Raw genomic sequence first — 20,744 nt, forward strand, 5'->3', positions numbered from 1 at the left:
GGACCTGCAGTTGGTGCTACACACCGCCCCAAACCTGCCGGGGAACAGGGAGCGTTGGTGCCGCCCCGAAAAATTCAGAATATTTGTAAATCTGGTGTCCACACACCGCCCCAAACCTGCTGGGGAACGGGGAGCGTTGGTGCCGCCACGAGAAATTCAGAATAATTGTAAATCTGGTGGCCGCACACCGCCCCAAACCTTCCATACTTCCCCTAGTTTCAATATTTGAAAGATATTGTTCAATTTTGAATTTATTTAATATATATAATATATATATATATACATACAATATATGGAATTGAATGTATTTCATATATATTGAAATGGGAGGATTGGTGTCACCCTGAGAAATTCACACACACCTGATACACCTGTCCTGGCCTGGGGCACACACAGAGCTGCTCACACACACCTGATACACCTGTCCTGGCCCTGGGCACACACAGAGCTGCTCACACACACCTGATACACCTTTCCTGGCCCTGGGCACACACAGAGCTGCTCACACACACCTGATACACCTGTCCTGGCCTGGGGCACACACAGAGCTGCTCACACACACCTGATACACCTGTCCTGGCCCCATGCACACACAGAGCTGCTCACACACACCTGATACACCTGTCCTGGTGCTCACACACACCTGATACACCTGTCCTGGCCCCATGCACACACAGAGCTGCTCACACACACCTGATACACCTGTCCTGGTGCTCACACACACCTGATACACCTGTCCTGGCCTGGGGCACACACAGAGCTGCTCACACACACCTGATACACCTGTCCTGGCCTGGGGCACACACAGAGCTGCTCACACACACCTGATACACCTGTCCTGGCAGGGGGCACACACAGAGCTGCTCACACACACCTGATACACCTGTCCTGGCAGGGGGCACACACAGAGCTGCTCACACACACCTGATACACCTCTCCTGGGCTGAGCCATACCTGATACACCTGTCCTGGCCCCGGGCACACACAGAGCTGCTCACACACACCTGATACACCTCTCCTGGGCTGAGCCATACCTGATACACCTGTCCTGGCCCCAGGCACACGCAGGTGCTCTGTCCCTCTGCAGGCTGCACGGCCCCGGAGCCGCAGGGCAGGCAGGAGCTCTGTCCGGCTCTGGGGTTGAAGAAGCCCTCGGGGCACGGCTGGCAGCCCAGGGACGGCACCGCTGCCCCGGCCGGGCTGAAGGTGCCCGGTGGGCACGGCACTGGCACCGAGCTGTTCCCTCCGGGGCAGAAATACCCTGGGAACAGCAAAACGTTCCTGTCGGTTTTACCCCTGCAAAGCAGCTGAAAGGGATGAGTTCGCAGTCTAGATGTTGAGGTGTGTTTATGTTATAAATTAGTTAAATGCATCCTGCTGCAACCAAAATATTCCCTAGTTTGGATGTTTGAAGTATATAATTTACTGGTGAATGTATTTTGTATATATAATATGGATTCTATAATATGTAATTATTAATTCTATAATATATATATAATATATAATATGTAATATAATATATAATATATAATATATAATATATCATATATCATATATCATATATCATATATCATATATCATATATGTAAAATAGAGAAAACATTTTAATTGTATAATATATAATTAGATACTATATATGAATTTTACAATATATAAAAGTATATATTATATATTATATATTATGGTATATATTATATATTATATATTATATATTATATATTATATATTATATATTATATATTATATATTATATATAAAACAAAAATATATTATATATAAAATACATATTATATAAAATGTATAACATCTAATATTATATAAGAAATTTAATCTATATTTAATACATACCGAATCTATATTAATACGTATAGAATATACCTCATATATTGAATATTGAATATATTTCAATATTGCATTTATTTCATATACATTCAGTATTGAAATGTTGTAATACAAATATATTAAATATCGTTAAACATATTGAAATAAAAATATATTAAACAATGAAATATTGAAAACAAATATATTAAACATAATTCAATTGCATGATGCAGAAAGGAGGTCTTTAGAGATGTGATGGACACTGACAATATTATAGGACAATATTTTATGACAATAAAATCCTGTACCCTGCATTTGTTCTCCAAGCTTTTTTACCTGTTAACCACCTGAATTTCATCAAACCAAATCAATTATCTGAGAATTATTGCAGCACAATTCAGCCCGGCTGCATTTTTATTGCAGAATATGTGACTGAGAAGCAAAGAATCAGCTAAAGGATCCGCAGTTACCTGCTGGGCAGACTGGCAGGCTCTGCTCCCCTCCTTTGCAGTGTACCCCACTTGGGCACTCCTCGTCATTTTGAGGTTGTGTTCCCCCCTTGATGCCAGGCAAGGCTGGAAAAAGAGAGAAAAAGAAGAGGAAAAGGGCCATGGATTTACTGCCCTGAGCTGCCAGAGAGGGTGAGGACTGAGGGGTGAGGAGAGCTTTCCTTCCCTGCTGAATATTTCATGGCAGGGAGAGTGAAAAGATTGGTGTGAAATATTTATGGGAGTTATCTGAGCCCCACAGGTCACAGAGCAGAGACATCCCTGCCCTACCAGGAATATTCCTGTGGAATAAGGCCAGGGAAGGGCTGGTTTGGGGTGATGGAGTTTGCTCCTGGGCCAGGGTCCCTAGAGCAACCCTTGGTTTGGAAAATCCTTGTTTACCCCATTTACTTCGTTTACCTCAGTCCACAAATCCTCCTTTACCCCATTTACTGCATTTACCATTTACCCCATTTACCTCATTTTCTCTAGTCCACAAATCCTTATTTACCACAGTCCACAAACCCTCATTTACTCAATTTACCTCATTTACAATTTACCCCATTTAGCCCAGTCTACAAATCCTCATTTACCCAATTTACCATTTTCCTCAGTCCACAAATCTTCCTTTACCCCATTGACCCCATTTACCTCAGTCCACAAATCTACATTTACCCTATTTACCATTTACCCCATTTTCCTCATTTACCATTTACCCCATTTGCCCCATTTACCATTTTCCCCAGTCCACAAATCCTTATTTACCCCATTTACCCCATTTACCATTTACCCCATTTACATCATTTACCCCAGTCCACAAATCCACATTTACCCCATTTACCTCATTTACTATTTACCTCAGTCCACAAATACTCATTTATCCCACTTACCCCATTTACCATTTTCCCCAGTCCACAAACCCTTATTTACCCCATTTACCTCATTTACCCCAGTCCACAAATTTACATTTACCTCATTTACCATTTACCCCATTTACCATTTACCCCATTTACCATTTTCCCCACCCCACAAATCCCCCTTCCCACCAGGGCTCAGCAGTTAGTGTGGGATCAGCCGTGGGTTTGGGATATTCTCACCATAACCTCTGCAGCCTAAAGCAAAACTCTGTCGAGAAATCAGCGTATTTTTGGAATTTGCAATGAAAAAAATTAATTATCCACACCTGGATTGCCCCCTGTGGTTTTTAAAATTCGCAGTGCAATTCAGGGACCTGGTTTGGGAGGATTTTTGGGGGTTTTGGAGGTGACAAACCCAAATCTGGGCAGGATTTCTGCAGCTCGGTGTTATTCCTACAGCAGAGGGCAGCCTGGCTCCCTGCAGGATGGGAAACAGGAATTTGATTCCACATTTTTTATTTTTAGTTTTTAGCTACTTTAAGCAATTTTTAGCTGTTTTAGATAAATTTTTAGCTAATTTTAATCTATTTTAATCTATTTTTCTTCCTGGCCATCAGCCTTTGAAATGATTTAATATAATTCCACAGCATATGAACAAGCAGGCCCTGATTTGTCAGTGAGACCCATGGCTAGCAAGCCAGATAAGCCAAATTTTTGTCTTATTTCTCTGTAAAATTTCATAGAAATTTCTCAGCAAAAGGAGCCACAAGTGGAATATGTTGAGGGCAAATATTTGATGAGCCTATATTTAAATTCAATTGAATTTTACCCCATCAAATGGGCTAAAAGAACAGCCTACAAACTCTTATTTTTTCCCACATAAACTTCCCTGTCCAGGTATCACTCAGAGCAGGATTTGGCTCTGCTCCAGGAGATTTTATTTACACAACCCTTGTTTACAATCCCGTGAGGAGGAGCTGTATAAAGGCTGAAATAATTTTTACAATTTCTGGGGAAAGGCTGGGCAGTGACTTTGGGACAAAGCCAAAGCACCTGGTCAGATTTCTGTGCTAGAAAAACAAAAAATAACCCTGAAGATTGGTTATTTTGAGGCAGTTCTGAAAAGCAGCTGAGTCACAATTGAAATTTAAACAAATGAGGATGGAGGCCAAAGAGAGCTCGGAATTTATCCAAATGCCACGGACAAGGCAGTGACTGGAAGGGCTTTATTTCCACTTGGGCTCTGTAGTTGTGGAGTTGTGTTTTTAAAACAGAAATGTTCCATAGATAGATAGATTAAAATGTAAAAATAAAATAGAATATAAAAATAAAATATAATACAAAAATAAAATAGAATATTAAATTTTTTAAAAAATATATTCTATATTATTTTAATATTTGTTAAAATAATTAAAATAATATATTCTAATATAAAATATATTTTAAAATTGAAAATATGTATTATTTTATATATTTAAAAATTAAAATAACATCTAATATAAGATATAAAATATTTTAAGATATATCAAAGCATTTTTAACATATGGTAAAAGAATTAAAATAAAATAGAATAAAAAGATAAAATATAATATAAAAATATATTAAAATATTTATTGTTTAATATATATTTAAATAATTAGAATAAAATAAAATAAAAATATATACATGATTTAAAATATATTCTATATTATTAGAATATATATAATATAGTGTAATGCAATAATATATAATATATATATATCTATGTATTATATATAATAACTATCATTTACTATATATAATATATATAATATATATAGTAAATAGATGATATATTTATTATTATTTATATCTAATATATAGATTGTATTTACATAGATTGTATTTATATATTTTTTATATAAACACATATATTTTATATATGTATTTATATAGATTGTATTTATATATATAATATATATAGTAAACAGATTGTATAGAATATATTACTTATTATTATCTGTATCTAATATATAGATTGTATTTATATTAAACTATATAATATAGATTCATATTTAATATATAGATTGTATTTATATCGATTGTATTTATATATATTACATATATAGTAAATGGATTATATATAATGTATTATTTATTATTACTTATATCTAATATATAGATTGTATTTATATTAAACTATATAATATAGATTTATGTCTAATATATAGATTGTATTTATATAGATTGTATTTATATTGTATTTATATTGTATTTGTATTTATATTTATATTGTATTTATATATAATATATATATTAAACAGATTGCATATCATATATTACTTATTATCATTTATATCTAATATATAGATTGTATTTATATTAAACTATATAATATAGATTCATATCTAATATATAGATTGTATTTATATTAAACTATAAAATATAGATTATTTTCTCCGCAGCTCTGCTTCTAAGGAAGGAGGTGATATGGGGAGGTAAACCCCAAAGTTTATTTATTATATAGTTTATTTAGTTATATAATTTATCTATTATTATAAAGTTTATGAATTCATTGAGGGAACGCTGCTGAGGTGTTTGGGTTCAAGCAGACGAGAGGAAATGAGCAGCGTGCAGTGAGGGAAGGAAAGGAACATTTCTGTCCCAGGATGAATTTCACGTTGTGCACTCAGCAAACAGCAGCCTGGCCCTGAGCTCCGGGACCTGCCGGGTTCCGCAGAACTTTATCAGCAATCAAATCTCACCAGGGGCTGCCCTGGGCCGTGAGCCACCATTCCATGGAAAGGTCACAGCCCCTGGCGGCTCCTGCAGCTCCTGGGCGTGGAACAGAAACTGGGAAACCTGGAGATTCATTCCTGCTCCTGCTGCTCCTGGAGCCTCTCTTTTCCTCATTGAAATTCATCATTTCAATGATTTCATCGCAGCCTCAGCAGAGCTGCAAAAAAAAAAAAAAATCCCTTTCAGTGCTACAGAACCTCCAGGGAAGGAGCAGAAAGACTGGATCCTGCAGTGGTTATAGAGATATATATTGTGAAAAATGCCAATCGCTTGTTTGTAAAATTTTAAAAGTTTAATGGTAATAAAATGGTTAGAAAAATAGCAGCATAATTAGAGCAATAATAATTTGGACAATCCGAATTAGGACAATACGAGACAATAAAAACAAAGAGTTATGAACAGTCCGGGTACCTTTTCTGGGCAAAATAAGCCCGAAAAAGGCCCCACGTTAACAGAGGATTAACCCTTAAAAGCAACAGCCTGTTGCATATTCATACAGCTCATCCATGATGCATAAATTCCATTCAAACACAGGATTCTGGCTGGGCAGTGTCAGCTTCTGCCTCTGAATCCTGACAGCATTGTTAAGTTCATTTCTTCTGATAATGGAGCAATAAATTCTCTTTCTCTGAAAGATTCAGGTGTCCTGTGGCTGCTATCTGAGTGAGAGTACCTCATTCCTCCCTTTTAAAAAAGTATCCTACGTAGCATCGTTTCTATTTTAACATTTTATTATAACCTAAAACTCTATTTAACTCACTACCTAAGAAAATTAATACAGCATAACTTTCTAATATAACACATATAATATTAATTTTTATATTTGCAAAAAGCCAATAATAAAATACCCATTTTCACAGGGAATTAGGGTTTTTAAAAAATATATAATTGATTTTCTTTGCCTGTGGTTTGCTACAACCCTGGCATTGTTCTCTGCCTGCCATGATCTTTTTAGTGGGCAGCAGCCCCCGTGCTCCTCAGCTGAGGATTTTGGGCCCTGGGAGGTGCAAAAATTTCTTTGAACAAAATCCCCAACTCTTGGGGAAGAGTCTTTGGTGCAGTAACTGTGGCTGTGCAGCAAATCAGGGCTTCAAGGACATTTTTGGGAGGCTGGAAACCAAACAGGGGCTGGGTTTGTGCTGTGGGTTGGGTACCAGGGGTGGGGAGCAGCTGGATCCCTCCAGAACCTTCTGCCAGGGATTTGGGTCCTGTTTCCCCCTGGAATGACAGGAATTACTGGAACTGGGAAATATTGGAGTTACTGGAACTGGGAAATATTGGAGTTACTGGTGGGAGAGGGGGATGCTGGGGGATTTCTGCCATCCTAAAAACCAAAGTAACAAAACCTTCCCGCACTTCTCAGCTTCCAAACCCTGCTTAATTTTGCCTTTTCCACGATGTCCCTTCTGCTGTGAGCTTAGTATGAATAGACGAGTACAGAAAAAACCAAGTTACTGCATGAAATAAATGTATTTATTGACAGGAAGGAGCATGAAACAATGTAAAGCAATTTACAATGCAATTAATGGATAACTGTGGTAGAATACACTGTAGAAGCAAGTTCATCTCTGAGTATATTGAATAAATGATATCTATAGGAATAGTTTAATACTCCTGTCCTTTCACCTGAGTGGTTCCCATGACTAAAAGATTAATGTTGGATTATTAAATGAGACTTTTCTATGCTTTTTTAAAGAAAAACTGTGAGAAAATTCAGGTTTTTTCCCTGAAGATGTTTATGGCTGCTTTTCTCTTTGTTCCACACTCTGCTTCACCCTCGTGATGTGGGATTTCTGGGCTGGTTTGTAATGAAAATAAAGAGCTGGGTCTGATCCTTCAATCCCACAAATGGAAGCTGAGCTAACCCAGAAGTTCTTCCTTAATCGTCCTCAAATGAATAAAAAGTTCAGTGAGAGTTTAATTGCAAACAGAAGGAAGGATGGGCAGTGGTGAGGGGACAGAGAGAAATATTCAGAGAGGAAAAATATCCATAAAACCTGAGACAAAAAGGGAAAAAAAAATATTTTAGATTTTTAAAACATGAGGGAAAGCTGTCCCTCATGTTTTAAAGGAGGAAGGAGGTGAATGAGTTATGCAACTCCTTATGAGAATAACATATAATATATAGATTTTTTAAATGAAATACTGAAAGATTAAGAATTATTTTATCTCAGACTAGAGAAAACACAAAAGAGAACTCTTCAGCTGTTCAGGGCATCAGAATCATAGGATATGACCCAAACCCCACTGGAATTCACTTCAACACTGCCACTCCTCCAAGTCCATTCACCTTGTGCAACGTAGCTCTTGGAGCTTAACACTTAAGGAAACCCCATAACACAAAAATAACTTTTTTTTCTGTTTTTTTCACAAGAAACAAATGCAAAGGGTTCATTAAAAACATTCCCCAAAGATGCTGAGTACTTAACACTGGATCCTGCAGTGGCTTCACGTGGGAATCTCCCATTTTCCTCCACAGGAGACACGTGAGAGCTGCTGGATCAGTTTTGGTTTTGCTTTTAGGTTCTGTAAAAGTAGAATTGCTCCCTATGTAGCAAACAGGGAAGTTTCATAGAAACCAGCAAACTTGCAACCAGAAGTTAAAATTGAACGAGAGTAAGCCTGGGAGGAAATAATTAAAAATAAAAATTATCTAGTTTATGATAATTCTACTGAATAACTCAGTTTTCTGGCAGTATGGGATTATTTCAGCTCCTTGTTAGTTTCCCAACTTTGTTTTAAAAAATGAACTTCAAAAGCTGTTCTAGATTTAAATTTTATAAAGGTAAAATCCTCTGTTAGATCTGTTAGAAAGGAACTTATTCAAAACACTTTGTCCCAGACCACCTACAATCCACTATGGGTGCAAAATTCTGATTGCATCAATAAAAAGCTTGATTTTTGTAGAAGAAACACAGTCAGCACAATGCTCTGTTTTGGAGAGACTGCCTTAAAGTGTGACCACTCCAGCCTTGGCCAAATTCAGAGCCAGACTGCAGAAAACATTAAATATTTTTAATATTAAGCTCTGAATTCCCAGAGCTCGTGTTTAAAATCACTGAGATTTTCAGTCTGAATGTTGAATTTGGAGTGTATAGATAAATTTTAGGCTGAAACCCTCAAGACTAGACCCTGGATGGTTAAAATATTTTTCTTTGTCTAAACAACTGCATGAAAAATCATCAGAGCTTCAGACTGACCTCAGACCTGAGCAGAAAAGCACAAATTTGTGAGAAAATGAAGATGCAATTCTTCCTGGAGCACCTAACCCTGAATTCCTGGCTCAACCTGCACTGAGGATTTCCCTCATTTATCAGCCTTTTAAATTCTGGGTCCAGGTGAGATCTTTCCAGCAGTCAGTTCAAGATAATATATAAAACATTCTAGATTTTGGTGTCTGTGCTCTGCAGCAGGTGGCCCATCAGGTGCAGGTGGTGAGAGCTCTCAGCATTTCCCTGGAAGACAACAAAGCAGAAAAATCTCAGCTCAGTCCCAGCCCAGCTGTTCCTGCTAAAGAAGGAAAAAATTCCCTCTTTTTCTGGCTGGTTTTGGGTGAGGAAGGAGGTTTGCAAGGAAAATGAGTGAACCCAAAGGCTGGGATGAGGTGCTGAGCACCTTTTCCACCAGCCCCATGCTGTGGAGGTTTGAACTTGATGATTTTGGGGTTTTTTCCACCCCAAATGATTCTGTGGGATGGGACTGGACTGAGCCACTCCATCCCAGCTGCTGAGCCACACAAACCCCCAGGTACCTCAACTCCACTTCCTACCACAAAATACCTTTGAGAAGGACATCAAGGAGCTCTGAGGATGACAAGGAGCCCAGTCCAGGTGAGTTTTCTGCACCTGGGGGAGAGGGAATTCCTCTGGGAGCATCCAGCAGGCTGCAGCTCTGGACAGGTGGAGAGACCACAACAGTCAATTTCCACTTGAACTGGACCGAAATGATTTTATTTTTTCTCTGCTGGGTTGTGGGAGAACCTCAGTGACTTTAAATGTGTATTCCTAATGGAAATCTTGTTATATTATTGCATTTATTACACATACTCTGGTGGGAACTCTTATGTAGCCGAGGCAAAAAAGACCTTGTAAAAGACAAGAGAGATGTAACCTTATTTTGGTTTTAAGCACTGAATATTTGCTTAATCCTGGGAATTAATCATGGAATTGACACTGCCCGCGTAAAGCAGCCGCAGTTACCTGCTGAGGAACATCCTGTGCCTGGGGTTGATGAGTCTGAAGCAAACACATGAGCTCTGTGTTCTCCTCCAGCTTCAGGCAGGGGGTGGAGGTTGGCCAGGAGTCCAGGACCTGCAGATGACAGCAAATCCCGTGGTTGCACGAGGACAGGAACACTTAAGGCAGGCCGGAGATCTGCTGGGCCGGGTCCTCACCTGCAGCTGGGGCTTTGCTCCCATCTGGAGCAGGCACAGGATTCCCTCCAGGGTTTGGGCCCTCCGCAGCCCCAGGAGCCTGCCCGCGCTGCCATCCGTGCCAGGGCTCTGGGATTCTGCCACCAGCGCCGTGTGGGCGAGGGCAGCGCAGTGCAGGGGCGTCAGACCTGCGTGGGACACCGTGGCAGAGTCAAACCCAGCGCCCGACCCCGGCAAATATCTGTGTTTGGGGATTTGGGATCTAAGCCAAGCCCCGCGCCTGGGCTGTCCCTCTCACCGTGGTGGTCGGGCAGATCCACCTGCACACACACCCCGTTGTCCTTGCAGCTTTTCAGCACCTGAAATGAGGAATATCCAGGTGATCCCTGACTTTCGGCAGTGTCAAAAATACCCTTTCCACCCCCGAATCCCTCATAAAAACACCCTTCCCCCCCCAAATTGTAGCCATGATATTTTCTGAAAAATCCTTTCTTTACGATTTTTCCTCCTGAGAAGCTGAGAGGCCTGAAGAATAAAATGTAAACAATGGTTATCTGCTGCTGTGGAATGCAACAAGTGAATCTGTGATTGGTCTCATGTGGTTGTTTCTAATTAATGGCCAATCACATTCCAGCTGTCTGGACTGTCTCAGACACAAGCCTTTGTTATAATTCCTTTTCTATTTATTTTATTTTATTTATTTCTATTTTCTATTTATTTTCTTTATTTATTACTTTATATTCATTTATTATTCTTATTTATTATTTTATTATTGAAATATTATTTTTATTTATTATTTTCTATTTATTATTTTATTTCTATTCTTAGCTACCCTTCTGATGAAATACTTTTGTCTATCCTTTTAGTACAGTTTTAATATCATATATATAATAAAATAATAAATCAAGCTTTCTGAAACATGGAGTCAACATTCTCATCTCATCCTAGGACCCCTGTGAGCACCACCACACCAAATCCCTCTGTAAGCACATCAGAACAGAAATGTGAGGAACACCCCAGCTTATTTCCAACACCAGAAGGTGCATGAGTTGTTTTTAGTCCACTTTGGCCCCAAAAAAGACCCAGTTAAGACCCAATTTACCTGCAGAACCCTCAGGTAGCCGTTCTGTGCACACAGGTGGAGGGGAGTTTTCCCTGAGCTGTCCTGTTCATTGACGTTGGCTCCCAGGGAGATCAGGTCGCTCACCATCAGGTGCTGGTTCTTTTCTGCAGCAAGATGTAAAGCAGTCTGAGAAGGGAAGAAGGGCACAGAAGGCAAAAATAGTTTAAAAAACAATTATTTTGTAAATAATGAAGTGGGGAGTTGAGATTTTGGGGCTCTGTTCCCACTTGTGCTCCATCACTCCCTCCCCATTCCCATTTTCCCTTCTTTTCCAGGACAGCAGGAGGATTCTTGCTGCTTGGCTGGGGTTTGACAGAAGGTTGCAGGTGATAAAAAATGACTTTTATTTTGTGGCAAATGAGCCTCCTACCCTTTTCTCTGCATCCTTCTCGTCGATCTTGTTGAGGGAGGCAAATCTCTGGGCCAGGGCAAAAGTCAGAGCCCTCCTTCCCTGGGCAACAGCCTTGTGCAGCAGCCTAGAAAAGAACTCAGTTGGGAACGAGCAGAAGGGAAAGGAGGGGTTAAAACACCCCAAAGGAGGGGTTAAAACCCCCTAAAGGGGGCATAAAAGACACCCCAAAGGGAGGGGTAAAAACACCCCAAAGAAATGGTAGAAACATACAAAAGGAGGGGATAAAAAACACCCCACCTGAGGGGTAAAAACACCCCAAAGAAATAGTTAAAACCCCCCAAAGAGAGGGGTTGAAACATCCCAAAAGAGGATAAAAACCTCCCAAAGGGAGGGGTATAAACACCCCCAAGGGAGGGGTAAAAACCACCCAAAGGAGAGGTTGAAACCCCCCAAAGGGAGGGTAGAAACACCCCAAAGGTAGGGGTAAAAAACACCCCAAATGAGGGGTAAAAACACCCCAGAAATAGTTAAAACCCCCCAAAGAAAGGGGAAAACAACACCCCAAAGGGAGGGGTAAAAACTTCCCAAAGGGAGGATAAAAACAGCCCAAAGGAATGATTGAAAATCCCCCAAGTGAGGGGTAGAAACCCCCCAAAGGGATGGGCAGAAACACCCCAAAGAAATGGTAAAAAACACCCAAAAGGAGGAGTTAAAATACCCCAAAGGAACACGGAGAGTGGATTTTAAAGCATAAAATACTAATGCTGGAAGAATAGTGAAATTTTGGGATATTTAAGGGTTAACTGCTCTCTGCAGTAAGAGTGCAGTCTGCAAAAACTGGGGCAGAAAGGGAGGGGTAAAACCTGCTGCCATTTTCATCAGGAGCCAGCAGTTCCTCCTCTGGGATGTTCCTCAGCCAATTCTCCTCCCTGTGCAGCTGGAACTGGAAGAAGGAGAGGGCAGAGAGGTCCTGCCTGCTGAAGGAGTTTGGGGTCGGCCTCAAATGTCCCTCCACATCTGGAGAGCCCCTGGGAGCTTCCAGCAGCATCTCTGCCAAGCCGGGGACTGCTGGCGTGTCCTGGGGGGCAGAATTCCTTGGGAAAGGTTCCTGGGGGGCAGAGTTCCTCAGGAGACATCCCTGGGATGGAGAGTTCCTCAAGAAACATTCCTGGGGTGCAGAATTCCTCAAGAAACATTCCTGGGGTGGAGAGTTCCTCAGGAGACCTTCATGGGATGGAGAATTCCTCAGGAAACATTCCTGGGGTGCAGAGTTCCTCAGGAAACATGCCTGGGATGGAGAATTCCTTGGGAAATCCTTGTGGGATGGAGAATTCCCCAAGAAAGCGTCCTGGGATGGAGAATTCCTTGGGAAACCTTCCTGGGGTGGAGAATTCCTCAAGAAAGTTTCCTGGGATGGAGAATTCCTTGAGAAACCTTCCTGGCATGGAGAATTCCTCAGGAGACATTTCTGAGGTGGATAATCCCTCAAGAAGCCTTCCTGGGATGGAGAATTCCTTGAGAAACTTTCCTGGAGTGGAGAGTTCCTCAGGAGACATTCCTGGGATGGAAAGTTCCTTGGGAAACCTTCCTGGGATGGAGAATTCCTCAGGAGACATCCCTGGGATGGAGAACCCCTCGAGAACCCCTCCTGGGAGCTCAAGGGACCTTCCTGCACCCACCAGCTGCCCCCATCCTCGCCCGTCCTGGAGAACATCCCAGGCGAGCCGGACCTCTGGGTGCTCTCCTGCTGACCCTGGAGGGGAGGCCGTGCCTGTCCCCGCAGGACGGGGTGGAAATCCCTGCCCCAGGGCTGGGGGTGAAGCTCTGCTGGTCCCCCTTGAGCCGCCTCCCTGCCCTGCCAGCAGCAGCTCTGCAGCTCCCGGCTGAATCCCTGCCAGAAGCCGTCTGGCACGGGCTGCCGGCGCTCCTCCCCGAGCTGGCTCTGGTTCAGATCCTCCTGCAGCACCTCCACCAGGATGTCGAGGTCCTCCAAGCCTCTGGGGCTTTGCCCAGCGCTCTGAAACGGCAACAGGAGGAGGAGGAGGAGGAGGAGGAGGAGGGAAGGGGAGGGAGGCAGACATGAAGTGTCCTGTTCTCCCTGGGTGATAGAACAGGAATTCTGCCCCAGGAGCCTGGCGCAGAGGGGTTCAGGGTGTTCTGCATACCTGTCTAAGCTGTTTCTCTGTATAAGGGTGAGATCTCCTCTTCTCTGCTGGAGGAAAAAAAAGAAAAAAAAAGGGAAGGAAAGGTTCAGAGCGGAGGAGAGGCACACACAGGGCAGAGATTCCCAGATTAGAGCCAGATAAGCCAGGCAGGGTGGTGTGGAAGGGACCCAGCAGGGCCCACGGAGCATGGACAGGAGCGCTCTGGCTCTTTGGGTACCCCACAGGGATGATCCCACCAGGAAAGGAGGCTCAGTTACCGAGGGAGGTGTTTCCAAACCTGTTTTTCCTGAGGATCCTTTGGCTGCCATCTTCACTGCTGAGGCTTCCTGAGGAGACAAAACCAGCCAGCTTCAGTGTGAGCTGCTTACAGGGAGGAGGAATGAAACAGAGGCAGATACTGGGACATGAACGGGGGAAATTGCCTCCCGGGCTATGGGTTCTGCTCAGCAGGGGCTGCAGATGGACAGATTTCCATGGGTAATTAATTCATGGCAGCTTTATAAAGATCTTTACAGCAATCTGAGAGTTCATCAGCTCCTTTTTGCAGAGTCTGGAGCAATATTTTTGCTGTTTATTGGGCCACCTTTGCCTTGATTGAATGATGCACAGCACCCATGGCATGGATGGGTTCTGCTGCCGCTGCCTTGGAGCTGCCCCTACCCAGCCCTTGTTCTGCTTGAAATTATGGCTGCAGGAGGCAGCAGCTGCAGGTGTGACCCTGCAGAACACCCAGTGTGCCCCAGGATGCTGCAGGAACCTTCCCAGCCCCGGGGATTCCTCACCTTGCCTGGAGCTGGGTCCAAGCCTTTGGAAAGTCGGATTTTCCTCAGCAACTCCCGCACTGGCATCTTCACTCTCACACCCATGTAGCGCTTCTGAGGGGGATCAGAGCTAAGTTCAGAGTCTGGAAAAGTCACAACACGATGCTGAAAGTACCACAATTGTCTGAGCTGCTGGGGAAGGGTGGGAGGGTGAGGTCAGCCTGGGGAACGGGCTCTGATCCCCATGTTCATCATCACTTGTGGGAAATTTCCACATCTTCCTGCTTATTCCTTGACTCTGCTCAATAATTCCTTTAATGAATTCCTTCTCAGTTTTCCTGTGCACCACAGAGTGTGGATTTGCTTTTGGGGAATGTGGATTGGCTTTTGGGGAATGGAACATGGATTTGCTTTTGGGGAATGTGTCAGCAGTGTTTAGGTCTCTGTCCGTCTCACACTCTCATTTTCCTGTGCTGTGGTAAATCTGCCTTTGCCCTTTCCTGTCCTGTGGTTTGTGAAATTGTTATCAGTGCAACGAGGAGCAGAATTTGTTCAAAATTAAGATGTCCAGTGGCTCTGCCCCGTGGCTCTCAGTGTGTTTGGGAGTTTATGTGTGTTTCACAGTAAAACAATGATTTTCTGCACTGAAATGGAACAGTTATTTGAGAATATACCTCATTGTCCAAACAGGCTCTCTCTCTGTCAAAACAAGCTGCTCTGTGATTGTTTGTGTTAGGTCTCCTCACATCTGGTGCCTGCATCCCCAAACTTGAAAGACTTGCCCAGATTAGGAGCTTAAATCCATTGGCTTTTGAAATAGCTTTTATGTAACTCTGGCATTCACGTCCTTGCCTTGTGTGTCCCCCTGCCTGGAATAACCTCTATCTAAAATTCATTCAGCAGCAGATATTACCATTAAAAAATCACAGATTTCATGCATCAGATCAGGGTTTTCCCAATAAAATATGGAAATGAACCATGGGGAAAGCTCCAAGGGAAGCACAGCGTGGGATCCTAAGAGCAGGAGAAACTTTCTGCTCCCATTGCAGCTCGTGGCAGGAGGAATAAAACCAACTCTTGTGATCAAACACAATTCAGGATGGAACAACACAAGAGCCTGAAATGAGACACGAGCATTGGGCCAGCAGCTCCTGGTGCTGTTAAATCCAACAGGAGGTGCCTGAGCCAAAATTCCTGACCAAAATCTGAGTGTGGGACCTGGCTGGGCCCAGGAGGGGAAGCAGGGGAGCTCAGCAGATGGGAATGGTGCAGATCCTGGTGAGAGGAATGGTGAGTTTGTGTTTCCAAACAAGCCGTGGGTCTGCTGGTGGATAAAACCAGCACTGGGAGGGAAAAGAAACAATGGGAAGGATTCCACTGATGGATGAATGGAAAAGGAGATTTGCTTTTACAAATAAACTTTAGCTTTGCTGAGAGATGAAATTAGACATTGAGAGGTGAAAGAAACAATGGGAAAGAAAACCCCCCAAATTCCATAAGAATTAAAAATTAAAAGCGAGGGTTATATATTAGAGAGAGTCTGAACCTCTCAAGTACCTCCGAAATGTGGAAAGACCCCTAAATTCTGTAAGAATTAAAAATTAAAAGGGAGGGTTGTGCATTATAGGGGAATCTCCGGTGTCAGGTTTTCTGGGGAGACTGAATCTCTCAAGTACCTCAGAAATGGGGAAAAACCCCTAAATTCCATAAGAATTAAAAATTGAAAGGGAGGGTTGTACATTAGAGGGGAATCTTTGGGATCAGGTGTTCTGGGGAGTCTGAATCTCTCAAGTACCTCAGGAATGGGGAAAGAGAGAAGGGAAATGTGGCTGGAAATTGGGATAAAAAGGAGGCTGCATCCTCCAAAAATTGGAGAGACCCCAGGGGATGCCCCATGGCCTCTGCCTTGATTGGAATGAAGCCAAAGGACTCTGTCTCCTTTTTGGACACAAACCCCTGGTGTTTGTGGGTTCATTTCCCTAACCCTGGGATGGCAGAGAGCAGCAATCCTGGCAGGGGAACCAGCCCCACAAGCTGTGGTTTCTTGTTGCGTGATTTTGTTTCCCAGCCCTGCAGCAGGAGGGAGCAGCAAATGGAGCTTTGGAATGGAGATGGGGCTGTTGTTCTGTGCTGGGATTTCTGGCACTTCCCAGTGTTTAAGCTAGCACTGAATAATCAAAACACCGAGCTCTCAACAAGCAGAGTTTGTTTCTCAGGCTGTTCTAGAAATTATTATTTTTTTCATAGATTGGTGTTTTGGCAATGAATTATTTACTGCTTGAAGAGCATTTTAAAGATTATATTGAAAAGCTTTATAACTAGCCAATAAGATTGCTAAATGTTGTTATCTGGGAAGAGTTTCCAGCGACAGATCAGACATTTCCTAGGAACGGAAGGCCTCTGATTCACCAGCCACACTTTGCTGTGACTTTGAAATGTTAATGACTCAGAAGGTCACATCTATCACCCTGCTGCTAGCTCAGAGCCAAACTTGCAATTCAGGATGCAAATGAGCAGCAAAGCGCTGGGGATGGACAGAAAGGATGCAATATTGGGCATCCTTGGGAACTTCTGACCTCAGCAGCAGAACACAGCAAAATCCAGCCCAGCCTGAGTGGGGGAAATCTGAACATCCCTGGGATTGCTGAGCTTGCTTTGTGCTGCTGAGAGCCCCAGGCCCCACCAGCTGGGGCAAAGAGGCACAAAAGCAGGGAATGGCAATAAAGATTTTTCTCTTACCAGCAGGAGCAGGCATCCCTGGAGGCTTGCATGGAGGAGGAGGAGGGTGGAAGATCTTGGGGCTCGCCACGTTCAGCTCAGTCAGTCCAGAGTCTGGCAGAGATGGGCTCTGCTGGGAGCAGCTCTTGGGGCTGGCGGTTTCCCCAGGCAGGGGAGAGCCCTGGCCTGGGCTGTAGCCACAGATTTCACTTTCACTCTTGCTGTGGTTGACCAGCAGCTCAGGGCTCATGCAGACTGTCTGCAACATCTCCGCTCTGTGTGTGTGTGTGTGTGTGCAGAAAAAGACGAAAGAGATGAGGGGAAGCAAAAACCCCCTGTTCAGTTGTGTTTAAAAAAAACAAAAAAAAAAAAATTAAAAATCTATCCAGTATCACATGGAGACCGTGGCAATGTAATTAATCCTCCAACGTAATTAGCTGAGTCCAGCTTCCCTCTCGTCTTCGGAGCAGCAAGTTCCAGCAGGGGAAGAATGAGAGCAGCCCTGGAATCCCAGCAGCTTTTGAGAGTTTCTTGGCTGCAGTTGTGCCCTGCTCTTTATACTCAGGTATGGTTTGGAGGATGGCAGCCTGGGAAGGCTCCACCCTCTTTCCTTACAACCCTGAGCAGCTGATGAGGAAATGAGTTTTCCCAAGAAAAAAATTAACTTCAAGTTGAGTTTGTTTTTTTTTTTCCCCTGCTGTGAGAAACAGAAAAAAAAAATTCTGATTTACTGGGAAGGGAAAAGCAACCTCTGAGTCAGAGTTGTGCAAGTGAGTAAAGTAACAGGAGATCCTTAATTAAATGTTTTGGGAATTCTCACAAGTGCTTTTCTGGGATAGAGGGTGAGTTTTGTTCTCAGTACATGGTTTGGATTTAGCAGGAGAATATTTGGTATCAAAGTGATGCTGCGGTGCTTGCCCAGCTGTGCTGCCCCCAAATCAAGGAAATTTCCCTGGCAGGAGGTGCAGAAGGAGCCCTGAGGGAGCAGGGCCAGGACAGCTGGCCATGGCCAAAGGGACACCCCATCCTGCAGGAAAATGTGCCCAATATTTAAACTGGGGGATTGAGGCACCAATTTCAGGGCAGCAGCTGGAGGGAGACCTTGTGTTTATTGTTTTAATTGGGGTTTATTTATTTTTCTCTCTGATAATGAAATTATCTCTCTGATAATGAAAGTATGATAATTTCCTTCCATTATTTCATGTATTAAACTGTTCTTATCTCAACCGTGGTTTTTTTTATGTGCTCACAGCTCAGGGGTGACCTGGTGACTGTGGGGTGTGTGGTGCCACAGGGGTTAAGCCGTGACAAATGGGGACACTTCCTACAGGAAATCTGTTTCCTTGTCACCAGATCTCAGTGTCAGATCTGAGCTCCATTGCCATGTCCCTGGGAAATGTATTTCACCCTGTGGGCTGTGCCATTTCGACTGAACAAGCAGATATTTCTCTTAAGTAGCTAGATTGAAAAAAGGATTACGATGTTATCAGTTACATCTCCTTCCCTGGCTGTGTCCTGGAAAGCATTTCAGATTTAATCCCAAACAATTCCACCTTTTCATCTTTGCCATCAGCCTGGGCAGAGGGCAGCCAGGCTTTCTGGGGCAGATTTAAAAGAACAATGACATTTGTGTTATGGTTTAAAGTGGCCTGGCCAATCCCATCTCCTGCTCTCTCTGCGCTGGGAGCAGCAAGCACAGCTCAGGGCTGTTGAAAGGATTATTCAGGTATTGATCAAAGGAGATTTGATACTTGTAGAACAAGCAGGGAATCAGGAGCGGATCTGCATTGCAGTGGCTCTGCCCTGGCTGCCTGCCCCACAGATTATTGCTGCCTTTAATTAGTGCAGCTGGGAACAGGGATGGGTGAGGCAGAGCATGGCTGGGGCCAGGCTTTGCCACCATCACATTTCCTGAAAAATCCTCTTTGCCCAGGATTTCTTCTCCTGGGAAGCAGGGAAGCCTCAGAGAAAAAGAAAAACAATAATTATCCGATTTGCTTCTCCTGTGTTTTGCTGTTTTGGAATGGGTTTGGACATTGTTTACCAACTGGTCATTGTTTGATTGGTATCAAAAATTAAAAATCAATTTAGATGATTGCCACTGAAGACCCTCACCCAATTGTATCCTCTTGGGTGAATTGTTTTCACTTAATGGCCAGTCATGGTCAGGCTGTGTCAGGACTCTGGAAGGAGTCACAAATTTTTCATTATTATCTTTTTAGCCTTCTGTCTGTATCCTATCTATATTCTTTAGTATAGCATAATGTAATATAATGTTATATAATATAATATAATATAATATAATATAATATAATATAATATAATATAATATAATATAATATAATATAATATAATATAATATAATATAATATAATATAATATAATATAATATAATATAATATAATTATAATATAATATAATATAATATAATATAAATCTGCCTTCTGAGAACATGGAGGCAGATTCATCACCTCTCCCCTCATCAGGGTTGCTGCAAATTCCACAAGGCTTCACCTGCACCCTCTGTTATTCCTGAAATCCCTGCAGCTGAGGGACTGAAGGCACAGGGAGCCAGCAGTGAATTTCCTCCTCAGTTTGTCCCAGGGGAAGGGATTTGTCAGATAAATTTTAATTTTTGGATTGTGTTTGCCTGTCTGACACAGAGACAGCCACAAGGTGTCCCTTCTGCTAAGGACCCTGTCACCGTAGGAAATAAATTCACTATATGAAATAAAACCATGGGGAGATGCTGCTGTTCCCAGGGTAAAAAGGGAAGTTTATTTTCTGACTCCAACATTTAAAGATTTCCAAAAGTGACAGTGGATTGGAGGGTGACAGTGCTACCAATGCCACTGGACAAACCAACAGCTCATCAAATTTCCCATCCTCCCTAAAAGAATGCAAAACAATGAGTTATTTACATAAAGTAAGTGAGAACATTTGTTACAAGAGCGTAAACACCAGAAAGCTCAGAAAATCTTAAAAAATCATGGTGACAGACACCTCCTGCTCTCTTTTGGGGAAATATTTCCATTTCACCTTCTTTACATGGATTGCATGAGTCCAGGAGGAGCTGGAGCCAGGACCCAGCCCCTCAGTGCTGTGAATCCCTCTGTTATCCTGAAAATATCCTGGAAATATCCTGGAAATATCCTGAAAATATCCTGAAAATATCCTGAAAATATCCTGAAAATATCCTGAAAATACCCTGAAAATACCCTGTGCGAGTCTCTAGGATCAGGCACCAGTTCAGGAACTCCTCCAGCTCCAACTCCACCAGTTCAGGAACTCTTCCAATTCGAGGCGGGAGAATTTGGCCTCCTGCAAGCA

The 20,744-nt window shown here is 42.7% G+C and overlaps 1 protein-coding gene across 2 annotated transcripts; it reads right to left on the minus strand.

Moving 5' to 3' along the window:
• Positions 1–8,002: 8,002 nt before the first annotated feature.
• On the minus strand, positions 8,003–17,925 carry LOC134430663 (uncharacterized). Of its 2 annotated transcripts, XM_063178484.1 has the most exons (12): positions 17,436–17,925; positions 14,718–14,839; positions 14,213–14,261; positions 13,936–13,979; positions 12,634–13,787; positions 11,789–11,894; positions 11,398–11,544; positions 10,594–10,654; positions 10,317–10,483; positions 10,123–10,233; positions 9,703–9,814; positions 8,003–9,378 (listed from the first exon to the last, which is right to left on the minus strand). In XM_063178484.1, the coding sequence occupies exons 1-12, from the start codon at positions 17,680–17,682 to the stop codon at positions 9,368–9,370; spliced, it is 2,331 nt and encodes a 776-aa protein (XP_063034554.1). In that variant the 5' UTR covers positions 17,683–17,925; the 3' UTR covers positions 8,003–9,367. The 2 variants fall into 2 exon arrangements, with proteins under 2 accessions (XP_063034554.1, XP_063034553.1); XM_063178483.1 differs by having other exon boundaries at positions 8,003–9,814.
• Between the last annotated feature and the right edge of the window lie 2,819 nt (positions 17,926–20,744).

The sequence above is a fragment of the Melospiza melodia genome, chromosome 29 (genome assembly GCF_035770615.1).
Source record: "Melospiza melodia melodia isolate bMelMel2 chromosome 29, bMelMel2.pri, whole genome shotgun sequence".
Classification (NCBI taxonomy): Eukaryota; Metazoa; Chordata; class Aves; order Passeriformes; family Passerellidae; genus Melospiza; species Melospiza melodia.